The sequence below is a fragment of the Hibiscus syriacus genome, unplaced genomic scaffold (genome assembly GCF_006381635.1).
Source record: "Hibiscus syriacus cultivar Baekdansim isolate YM2019G1 unplaced genomic scaffold, ASM638163v2 tig00000973_pilon, whole genome shotgun sequence".
In the NCBI taxonomy this organism is placed as follows: Eukaryota; Viridiplantae; Streptophyta; class Magnoliopsida; order Malvales; family Malvaceae; genus Hibiscus; species Hibiscus syriacus.
The window spans coordinates 92153-104834 of record NW_024061839.1 but is presented as its reverse complement, the minus strand read 5'-3'; the positions used below and the strand labels follow the sequence as shown (position 1 = coordinate 104834).

The 12682-nt window shown below is 33.8% G+C and overlaps 1 protein-coding gene and 1 pseudogene across 1 annotated transcript; both read right to left on the bottom strand.

Moving 5' to 3' along the window:
• Positions 1-3015: 3015 nt before the first annotated feature.
• Positions 3016-4828, bottom strand: LOC120118622 (cytochrome P450 86A1-like). The gene has a single exon (XM_039138645.1). It carries the CDS (start codon positions 4824-4826, stop codon positions 3291-3293), a length of 1536 nt encoding a protein of 511 aa, XP_038994576.1. The 5' UTR covers positions 4827-4828; the 3' UTR covers positions 3016-3290.
• Positions 4829-10864: 6036 nt separating this feature from the next.
• On the bottom strand, positions 10865-11759 carry LOC120118603 (annotated as a pseudogene).
• Positions 11760-12682: the final 923 nt, after the last annotated feature.

The following is a 12682-nucleotide window of genomic DNA, read 5'->3' as shown; positions in this document are numbered from 1 at the left end:
TTGAAATAAAAAGTTTAGTCATCAAAATTGGGGTGGTTATTGATTAAACCATTCCTTAATTAATTGATTTTTTTGTTAATGAAAACTTTACACAAAAATATTAACTTTATTTTGAAGTAATAGTTTTACAGTTTGGTACTTATAAAATAATATATATATTAGAAATGTAATAATTACATGTTAAAGTAATTACACCGTCAAGTATCTTAATCAATTTCTTTGATTTAGTTACGGAATCTTCTCCGGGCTAAGATCGAAACATGAAATAAATTGCACATAGAATATTGAATCATGGTGGTAACGGGGATGATGTGGGCCACGTCATCTACCATACATATACAATATAATGTTCTTTGTTCGGCCGAAACATTTCTCTCGTGATCCCCAACACTGTCCCCTGTGCTCTGTCTCTAAACCAATTTTATATTATTTTAGAGTTATATTATTCATCATTCAATTATTTTTTAATTTTTATTTTAGTTATTAAAGTTTAAAATATTTTAATTTCATCACTCGACTTTTCAATTGTTTTTGTTTTGATCACTTTTATTTGTTTTATCAATATTTTCTTTGACGTGGCACATTTTATTAATATTTTTCATATAATATTAGAATAAGAATAAAATAAAAAAAATCTAAACCATACCCCTAAAATATACACTCAAACTTTAAATCCCAAAACCATATCTCAAACTCTAAATCTAAACCCTAAATCCCAACTTACAATCCTTACCCCACCCTCACCATTGATGTTCTCATCCTCACACTGACGAGTGATGGCTCATCGATGACTTCATCACCAAATCGTAGCACCGACTAACCTCAAATCACTCACTAGCGATGATTTCATCTCCAAACCACTTCATTTTCCCTTGTTAAGCCCTCATGTTGTTAAAAGACTCATCAACAGGTCAATGGTAGATGTCATCTACATTGTCATCGCCCCCTAACTCATTGATTATGAACTCTATGTTGTCGTGGACTCACTTTTGACTTGTCATGTGATTTGAGCGTATGAGGATATAAGGAATATGAAGTCATCGACGAACGAGTGGGTGATTACGAGTTACCAGTAAGTGGGTGAAATCGGTGAGATTATCAAGGGTGGAGTAGAGAAAGAGTCAGACTAAACAGTAATAACACACATGTATTAGTCTTATCTTTAATCACTCAATGAATGAATGTTTAAAATACTATATTTAAACAATTGAAAAAATGCATATATAAACAATGTAAGATTTAAAAAGTTAATTGTCAAGCATACTGATTTACTGATTTTGAGCTATCAAAGATAGGTCTTAACTTAACTAGACATATGTTAGTACAACAAGCAAAGATAATAATTGATAATGAGATATCAAATATTTCAAAAAAAATGACAAAGTTCAAGACTTAGTCTTATCAAGTTTAGAACATATCTTTGACAACTTAAAATAAATGTTTGATTATTAGCTTTTTAAATATCATATTGTTTAGATACATGATATTCTCAAATTTTCATACGTATCATTTTTGAGCATGCACTTATTAATTGATTGAAAACAAGGTTAATATATGTACTCTGTTTTTGTCATTGCTGCTAAGCCTGTGGTAATGCAAATACTTATCTTTGATACGTATCATATTTATTCTTTTTTGATAAAATTCATATAATTTTTTTTTTTATATTTTGAACCCAACCTAATATGTCTTTATTAAAAAAACGAATTAATATAGTAATAATAAATTACTAATGAATGATATTTTAAATTTTATTTTTTCAAAAAATAATATTTATGTAAAAAACCCGAATTAATCAAGTAATTGAATTAACCTTACATAAAAGAAAAAGATGAAAATAAAAAAATCGTGCAATTTTCTCTTCTTTTTGTCGATACATGGGGTTGCCATTAATGCCCGTTTCCCCACCACCTTTTGGACTAATTTTTTCTTTTTAAAATGTCTATTTAATTTACAGTTTTTTTTAAAAAATATATGAATTATATAATAATATTTTAATTAATCAATGCATTAACAATATGAATTAACTGAGGAGTCCCTTATATGGATAAGAAAAGGGTGATGTGATAGTGTACTAGAGGTATAAGTATTGATTTCATTTATATCATCATTTGATTAATGAGTTGAATAATAGACTATAATCGCTTAAAGGTGGTAGTTTTGTTGGTATGGATTGACAGTGACCCATAAAGTCAGGGTCTGCCCTGCAGTGCTATGGTCAAAGTATGTGAACCACTCTATTCATATAGGGTAACTTTTATGCTACTTTTATATTATATAAATATATAAATAAATAATATAAAGAAGTAAAAATAATATAACTAATTACATTAATACAAGTGGTGGATGGTACGGATAAGAAAGGATAAAGAAAGAAGAATCTTAGAAGTAATAGTGTTGAAAGCTTGCAAAATTGTGGTCTGAGCAGCTAATGAGCTACGAATGTAGGTATTTGGATATTTTTAACCAACTAAACTTGCATTCTTCATCTGCCTTTCGACTTGTCTTTATCGTTTTTATTTAATGCCAGGCACCTTTCTTTGCAAATTTCAATTAAATTTTACAACTTTATATCATCAAGGTAATAGTTAACAGTAGGATTCAGCCTTAATTCTTACATACTAAATATTCTATCATTGCCAATTTAATTGGTCCTTGCCGGTAAGTTTGACTCTTAATAATGACTGTATAATGTGATAGGTTTTAAATTTTGGGTCATTATTGTATAGATAATTATTAAAAATTTATAAACAGAAAATCAAGATATTACAATAATAAATTTCTTTAAATATAACCTATTAAGTGTTAGCCCAAAACAGCAAAGTCTAAACAAAATAGATCTAACTTTCTGACTTGATAAACCTAAGCCTACAGAGTTTTCATTTCATCTACATGAGCCCAATTCATTTATAAAAAGGAATATATATATAGATATTAAATGAAGCATCCATAAACTTCGAACATAAATCATAAAACCTATATCATTTTTTTCCAACGAAGTATATTTTGAAAATTGAAGGTATAACTTTTTATTGAAATTATGAAATAATCATATGATCACCCATACGATGTGATACGGAATATAAACATAACAAATACATTGCACTTTTGAATGAAAAATCAGTATACGTATCCAAATATTCAACACTAAACAAGTTTATGGAAGCGAAACAAATGAAACTATATCCCCCCTGGACCTGCCTTGAACAACGGTGATCCTCCGCTACCTTTCCTTATATCTCAGTAAGAGCAAATTCACAGTTGACAATGTGAAACTTGATAATCCATGTCTATGCAAGTGCACGGGGTTGCAAGTAAACTCGAAGGCCGTTCTTCATAAACAGAGTGAGAGACATCTTCTGCTCCACCCTGTGTCCAGGAACCAGAGACATCCGGTAACGCAGCAGCACAGCTGAGGCCACTGATTTCATTTGCAAGTAAGCCAAGTCTTTCCCCAAACAAGTCCTTGGTCCAGCGTTGAATGACACGAACTTGTAACCATCCTTCGGTGGATCGAATTTGTCTCCTTCTGGTGTCAGCCACCTTTCAGGTCTAAACTCCATGCAAGCTTCTCCCCATATAGTCTTCATTCTTCCCACTGAATATATCGAATACGTCACCGTTGAGCCGGCTGGAACGAATGTTCCGTCGGGTAAGACATCGTCTTGGACAACGTACTTGAAGTCCTGGGGAACTGAGGGGTATAAACGTAGCGTTTCGGCTAATGCTGCTTTCAGATATACCAATCTTTCTGCTTCGTCAAACAACAAAGGCTCTTCGAGCAATTTCTTCTGATCAGAACCACGTGTGTCGCGAAGAACCGTTGATATTTCGTTGGTGATCTTTTGTTCAACCTCTGGGTGGTTCATGATGAGCCAGAAGAACCAGCTGAGGGCTACGGAAGAGGTGTCCCTTCCGGCAAGGAGGAAGTTTAGAGCAATGCGTTGGAGAACATCGCTAGTAAAGAGGTTTCCCGTAACGTCTCTTTTCTTCATGAAACGGGATAGTAAATCATCTGATGGAGCTTCTTTTCGTGCTTCAATGGCGCAGTTCATGTAGTTTTCAACTATTTGTAGGCTACTCTTCAATCTTTTCTCCGATCCAATCCCCAAAATCTTCTCCAATCTCCATAGAAAACCAGGGTAAAGAAGCCTATAAAGAGTTGTTTCGGTGGCAGTGTCGAAAGCCATAGCAAATGGATTTTCAGGCAAATCGGGAGAAAGTGTTTGTGGATCCTTACCAAAGGTAAGACCACAAATGTTGTCAAACGTTAACCGAAGCAACATGTCTTGCAAGTCAATCGGTTCCTTCTCGTTGGCTGCCTTGTCCAAAATACACCATAGTCGGTTCTTGATGGTCCTATTCACCCACCGAGCCATGGCTTGCCTGAGTGTCCTGGTTGTGAACTCAAGCGCTGCCGTTTTCCTTTGAATGAGCCAAGTCTCTCCATCACTATTGAAGATCCCTTGACCCAACAGATCATGAAACGCAGCCTGCCAATAAGGCCCTTTGGGGTAATTATCGAACCGAGTCCGAAGAATGTGCTCAATGTTTTTGGGGTGACAAGTGACGGTATAGAACCCTTGTTTGCGAGCCAAGAAAGGAAGAGCAATGGTGCACGTTTGGTAGGTGGCTGAACCACCTGTGGCTCTAAGGTTACTAGCAATCCAATCATGGATTCTCCTCCGGTTCATGAAAAGAAGCGGTAGACTACCGACAAGAGGCCATACTCTTGGACCGGATAACTTCCTGGCTAGGAAATGGAACCAGATTGAGTAAGCAAATACTGCAGTAGCTAAGCTGAACACCAACTGAAGGATTTCCATGTGATATTGCGAAATTTAATTTTTGAGAGAGATTGATAGTAAAGAAGTGATATATAAAGTGATAAAATTGAGAAAGGTTTAGGCAGAGTTGTTTGGAAATTTTAGTCCATTGAAGAGAAGTTTGCTGTTGGGTTGATATGAAATACGTACGTGAGGTAATTTACACGAAAACCATGCAAAGAATTTAACTTACTTTGTTCAAACGAAAGTTGATCAAAGTAATTAAGGCATCGTTTTCCCACAAAAGCCAACAGTTTTATTTTGGCCAACCCAAAAGCCGAAGGTTAAGTCATTTCTTCAAATGCTGGGTGACCCTAATTTTCCAATGAAAAAAGAGTAGTGGTTGGAGATTGTTTACCCAGACTCAGAAATATGGGTCACTGTTACAAACCCTAGACGTGCAGAAATATTCATGTATTGTTGAAAAGAAAAGAAAAGAAACCCTAGCTACAAATTTGACTCCATTTGAGTGAGTAGTTTCAAGACAAGGGAAACTTTTGGAAGAAGAAAAGAAAATCTTCAAGGGCTTAAGAAGTCTCACCAAACCCCATTGATTTTCTCTTTTCTTTTGAATTACCAATACCAGGTTAACTTCCTCATCATTCATAGTTTATGCAACTAACAAATTGAAAGGGACAAAAACTGCATATAACCCATAAACGGGCTGCGACCTTAAGCCCAGCTACCCATTTTTCTCATCGTATTTATTTATTGGCTATGATCCACGGGATACTCATTTTTATCCTTTTTAGTATATTTTAACACCGAAATATTATAATAATTCTTTAGTCAAATTTAATATTTAAAACTCATTATATATTAATTGGATTAATATTATTATTACTAAAACATCTTAAATTAATAAATTCGAAAGTGTAGAGGATTAGATTAAAAAATCCCTTCGAGATTTTACCAAAATGGAACAAAGCTTGATTTCTTAAATGTTTATCTCATTTCCTTGAGGTGACCAATTTCCCACGTGGAAGACCACATATCCATATCTGCTAAGATCAATTATCACCTCTTATTTTTCCTACAAGAAAAAGGTACACATAAAATAAGGTAATAATAGATAAATAAATAAATAAAATATGAAAAATTTGGTGATGAAGATAAGACACTTGTGGAGAGCTCGTGGTACAGACACTAAGCCCTATTGTTTTCCCACTCATCGTATCTTAAAATCCCCAATCCAACGGTCCAAAATTCACTGCAAACACTATCCCCACAAACGTATATTTCTTTCTACATTGTGCATCATCAATCATTTCAATGTAAGGAAGAAAAAAAGAACAGAAAAAACAAAGCAAAGCAACAACAATGGCTTCTCTGCCTATCTTTTCCTTTGTCCCTTCAACAACAAGGGTTTATGCAACGGCTGCGAAAGGTGCAGGTGGAAGCAAAGAAGAGAAAGGGCTTTTTGATTGGATTCTGGGGAACTTGACCAAGGAAGACCAGTTCTATGAAACTGACCCTCTCCTTCAGAAAGTTGAAGGAAAGAATGGTGGCAGTGGGACTTCCACTGTTCGCAAGAACTCTGTTTCAATCCCTCAGAAGAAGAATGGAAATGGCGGTGGCTTTGGACTCGGAGGACTTTTTACCAAGAAATGAAAAGATACTGTAATTTATCCCAATCATGCAGTCTCTGGTGGAAGTTTCAATATTGGTTTGGAACTGATTCATGTTTTGTATCTTCAATACTATGAAACCTTTCTTCATTCTTGAACACTAAGCTGTTATTAATAATTTCCTTCTATGCACACTACTTAAGTCTTTATAAATTCCTAATTCATTTTTAGTTAGTGTTTGTGGTTACTGATTTTGGCCTTTTCACTTACATACCTAGTAAATGAAAGTAAAGTTGCAGGCTGTCTCTTGGATGAAAGGCTCATAACAGTTTAGGTTTTGCTTTTATGTTTCTCTGATTTAAAACATTGGAATGTTTGATTTATTGTGTATTATATTATTAAATTGAGAATCCAAATTTAGATTTCTGTAAGGGATTAAGCATATCTATGGATTAGTCCACTATTTGGTGACATCATGTTTAACATTTCTGTTGACTGTAGTTGTCATAGAAGTGAAGGTGACACTGTCAGCTTCTATTCTAATACATGAACCTGACAACAGAACCTGAAGACAATGAATTCATGCAAGAGATAAAAAACAAATCATTTATAATAGGCTAGAGGGAAAAAAATGAAACCGAAAGAGTTAGTACTGTTTATAGAAATTAAGTAGATTGATTATGGCCAATGGGAAATGGACCAGAATCCAAGCAGACAGACAGGATTAGGTGAAAAACTAAATCAGGTTTCTTCTCTTTCTGAGTAATTATTCTTACCATTAAGATTTGATTATATATGTATATATAGGAAACTACAAACATTGATTGGTTAGTTTCTTGTTACATTCAACTGCATATGGTTCCTACTCATTATGTCATATGGTTGAACATCAGATTTGCTTGGCATCTTGCTGTGTGGTATTTGTTTTAGGAGAACGATGTCAAATCCAAATTCTACACATGGTTTTGTTTAATCATGGGGTTCAAATCAACTTTGGTTGTGAACAAGATGGATAAATTGGGTGCCAAATGACAAAGGATAAGTATGCATGCCGAACTACTTGGCATGTCAATTTTGGTCTTTCGGCTAACCTAATCCCCTCCGTCCCTCGGGGCCAACAGAGGATGTACAGAAATATTCACATGTTGTCATAGACTATTTGCACCGAAGCAAACATAGCTAGGCATTTCTGTGCGAAGTCTGTGTAAAAAATGCCAAGAATTCTACTATCACGTGGATGGGAAGACATACCATGTGACTGCTGTCTCAACTCAAGTCTTATGCACTTGGTTCGTGTATTGGTACTCTTTGAATATTGTAATAACTTTAAGGTTTAGAATTTATTTATTTATTTGTTAGAAAAGTGGTAAAAACAAATAAAATATAGCTAGAGGACTGATTTGGAAACCTATGAAACGCAGCAAATTGCTGGTAAGCCTGTCAGAAATATGTACTTACAACAAGATGTACGCAGTGGGAGAAACCAAACCAAAAGGATAACATAAGATACTCCATTGTCTTTCATAGGTAAACTAAACAAGCCTTTAATTTCATTATCTAAACACAAAACGATAATGTACATATAAGCTAATAGGAATAGACAGGGTGCTTAACATTTTCATCAAAACATGCTTTATGACCAAATATGACCAGTAAGTTCAATGAGAATTTATAGCAGAAACAGAGTTCGATCTAGGCAAAGAAGCGGACGAGTTGATAAATTCGATGCAGTCTTCGATGGCATCATTTCTATGAGAATCAGCAGGAGTTACAACTGGTTTCGATCTTCCTAATGAAGAAGAGGAAGAAGAAACCTTACGGGAAGGCCTAATTCTCATGGACACAACATGTAAACCTTTAGCTGCTTTGCCACCTAGATTTTTGAGAAGCCTTACCGGAAAAAATTCCGATGTTCTACATCGCATGTAGCCACAACTGGTAACCGTTATGTTCCCAGCAGCCATGGTGGTTTTAGGCTTTTGCATAACTGAGCCATTTGGCTTGTTGGTTCCTTTTTTCTGACTGACCGTGTTGGTCCCTTTAGTTGGCTTCATCTGCAATTAGCTGAACTTTGAGAGACGAATAATAGTTATTGAGTTGCAGATGAACAAAGTGGATGGAAAATGGGGTGAGGTGGATGGATTGGAGAGCTTGACAAATATATAAGGAGAGAAAGCTGAGACTGTTAGCTAAATAAAGGTCAAGTCATGGAGGGAAAAGCAATTAAAAGGAAAAGAGAGAAATTCAAATTTTAAGGGAAAAAGTCATAAATAAATATGGCCCAACGCTTAATGGTGACGAGGTTTTTGTAATCAAAACACAAATCATGAAAATACCTTTTGTAGTTTTTCTTAAATGAGATGCCATCTGAAGTTTTTCTTTTCTTTCTTTTTATATGTCCTACAAAACATGATGATAAATAACAAAAGACTATATTATTAAAAGAAATAATTACGAATTTTATGAACTCTAAAATAAACATGAAACATATAAAAATTAAATCAATATTGATGAATATTACTTTGATTCTTCATTTTTCTTTTGAATATATAAGATATGTGGACATGATATTTAAAGCATCATTCAAATACATGGAAAATACTATAATTGTAGAATATATTTACGTAAAAAATATACACGTATCCGAAACTCACACCGAAATCGAGTAAGATATAACAAAACGGTAAAAATTGTAACCAGCATAGCATATGAACTAGCGTTTGCAACCAGGAGCTGCTTACAAATATATGTCAGGTTCTCCAAAACATTGAGCACATGAATCTACTTACTTCCATGTCCATTTCTCTACGGCAACATGAAAATCCACCAGCATTTCGCATCATAAATGTATCAGTGAATTTTAAAATCAGCGTGAATAATTCTTTTTGGTTTTCAAAACACTTCCATCATGATGACTAAAGTTAAAAAGAAGCCCCCCCCCCCCTCTATGCAAGGCTACAAATGAAAGAATTGCCATCATTGTCTACTGTGTTTGAAGGGGGACCTGGAATTCTTATATTCACACGGGGTGGCAATAAACTAAAACTAGAACCAACACCAAATCATGCTATCCATTAAAAAAATGTTCAAAGAAGTTGGCACTTGCCAAGAAGCTTTAGATAAGAGGGAAATGATATAAAATAAAATAAAAAATAACAAAGCACAAGTCAGGGTAGCCTCCTTTCAGTTTTCTTTGATTATTTACTGCTCTTTTTCATTTGGAATCCGAATCTCTAAAAGGGATGTTTCACACAGAGAAAAGGAGGTGGGTTTATTTTAATTGAATATTCTTTGTTTTTCTAAGAGACCCTTCTGCTATTCTTCCCTTTAGTAAAAGAAGTTTTAGGTGACATGACTTTTTTGATAAATCTATAGATATGAAAGTTTCAATCTTAATATCCACTTTCTGCAGTTAATTGTAGTCTGTAGATAGTGTTTTACTTGTCAAAAATCCAAAATCACAGTACACTGATAAAGTAGAAGAAAATTTCTTTTATCGGTGCAAAATTTGGATGCAAAAGCATTCATTATGTTGAAGGATTTTTAAGCCTGATTGAGTTCAAGACAAGGGACCTAACACACCTAACACGACGGCCTAACTAATGGATAAATGCTCTGCCGAAAGCTGGATTCACAGAGATTCTTCCTACCCTGTTTCCATTTTAAAACTTTTCACTAGATACACGTAGTTTGGAATTCAGAGGTATCTGATTAAGGCAAATCTCCACTAAATGCAAAGTGCAGTCATGATTTCTGTTCCACTCATATATCGAATGTTGGAAAACTGTTCGATTATAATGGTGTTGGATTATTTGTAAAGACTAAAGAAGTAATGTACTTGTTAGTGATGAATTGAAGGCAAAACTTAAAGCCAAGATATGCCTGCAATTCTTGGTTAACTTGATGAATGAATAAGAAGAATTTATCAGGCTTTAGTGATAACCAAACCAGTTTGGTTCATTGTAATATCTAATAAGTTTGAACTTTGAAGTCCGAATCATGAAATCCACTATCCGAAACTAAAAAGAAAGAAAAGGATTCCTAACCACTCAACCCAAGGCTGAAAAGTTACTGCAGCAACTACCAAATACCAGTATTTCTTTACTTGAGGACACATAAAAACCAAATCTCAAATGATGTGATGAGGAAAGGTAAGTAGGTAAAACAGGCTGAAAGTCCACGTGATGGCGATTATAGGTTAACCAGAATAGAGAAAATCAAAACATTAACTAGAGTTAAAATATCTACCACCATGTTCTCTAGGCAAATCCTTTTTTCATTTCATTTTCCTTTTCTGTTTGCTAAACATATCTAGCTACTATTTCCCATTTCAATTGGTAACAAGGATTTTTCATTGGCAAAAACACCTGTCAGATTTGAAGCACTATGTGACAACTAGCAGAGAACCAAACAACCATGTATAAGCCACATTCAGAGAAACTAGCAAACTGAAAAATTAAACGCAGTCAATTGATCAAATTCCAATTGATGTTTAGCCAAAAAAAAAAAAAACATAAACAGATCAATAAAGGTCAATAAACTGAATTCTTCAGTAAACTGCATCTTAATCTTTCAACAGTACAAAAACAATACATAGATATTCAATATTCACATTCAAATTTCCAAAGAGTTCAGGGTAAAGAAAACTCATTGTCTATTCTCATTTTTGACAAGCAAAACCTGCCCATCATGACTGATGATAAAATCCAAAAATTCCCCAACTTCTCCACAATCCTTAAAACACTGAGGTGCCTGAAGATCACTATCCAAATTGTACAGAACTCCATCTATCTTTTTCACAGCATTCCAATGCCTACTTTTCCAAAGCCCAGCATATCGTTTAACAGGAACATTGACCACAATTCCCATCAACAATCCATCGTCAAGGTCGAATACTTGATGCCCCGTTTTCATGCCAAATCACAGTCTTCTCTCTCCCTTCGAGTGCAGCAATTAAAACATTTATATCATAGTTTCCAGTAAGTGAATTGTGGTGAGGCTTGAAGACTGAAGAAAAGGGTGTCCAACTTTCCTTTTCTAGGTCGTCAAGAACGAGTCTTTCGGCTACTGAATCCATACTAGCTCGAGTAAAGGCATCCTTTGCTGAATTGGAACAAAGGATACAAATTATTAATGAAAACCCATTGCCAATACTAGGAAAGAAAAAAGGTGAAGGTACCTGGAAGAGGTTGTTAAGCGAATGCAAGAGGCAAAATTGTAATCTTTGCCTTTCGTGATAGATTTTGTTATTCTCGCCTGCCATTGACCAGAGGTTTTTTTATTTTGAAATTTGATTCCTGCTGCAAAGGAACCTAATAGCAGATTGGCTCGTCAATTTCAAGAATTCTGAAATCTTGATCAGAAAGCTCAAGTTTGTGATGGTTTTACCCCCCTCAAAACAGGTAAATGGAGTAATCTAGTATTTTTTTTCAATAAATAAATAAGATAACAGCAGTATTCTTGTTTTTCAGATTTTTATTTTATCCAGCGTTTCTTGAGATTTTTTTAGCGTGTTTCTTGACATTCTTGAATCTGTTAAAATAAAATCATTTAACTTTTAGTCTTTTCAATTTGATTTTCATTTTTATTAAATTAAATTATTTGATTAAAAAACAATTTATTAAACTGAATATACTACATATGATAAATTGATTCATACACAAAATTGTTTTCAAAGTTAATAATCAATTAGTTTAAATTAAAATTTTATTTCCAAAGTCATGAATTTTAGTGTTCTCAATAATAAAAGAATTATTTTTATTATGAGGTCTCAAATTTGAACACAAAAATTATCAAAGGTATGAACCTTAAATGTTAAAGGGTTAAAAATTATCTTTAAACATATATTATACTTACCTCAGATTAATAGAAAAAAACGTTTCCAAAAAATTCCAATTAAACATTTATAATTTATTTGTTATGGCAAAGGTAGGATTTTTGTAATAAATGTATTACATATCTATGCATTTTAAAAGGTACGATAGATTGATTTATTTGATTAAATCAAGACTGCATAATTTCAGTTTAAATCTATTTTACCAAAAATGACGTTACTGATCCAACCGACTTTAAAGTATTGAAAGCAAATGGCCTTTAAAGTATATTATAATTCAAACATGAACCTAAAAATTGGCATAAAAGGTAACAACTCGAACAGAAACTATAATCCTATGGTTGACAGCAAAGGAAAAATAAATCAAGAGCAAATAATTTACTTGGATACACTATAAAAGTTAGATTAGAGCATACGTCGAATATCTTTATCTTACACCAAGCGCATTTCTTTTT

Bases quoted from the DNA above. Each gene is read 5' to 3' on its own strand.
- LOC120118622 (XM_039138645.1), bottom strand. From the start codon at position 4,826: ATGGAAATCCTTCAGTTGGTGTTCAGCTTAGCTACTGCAGTATTTGCT.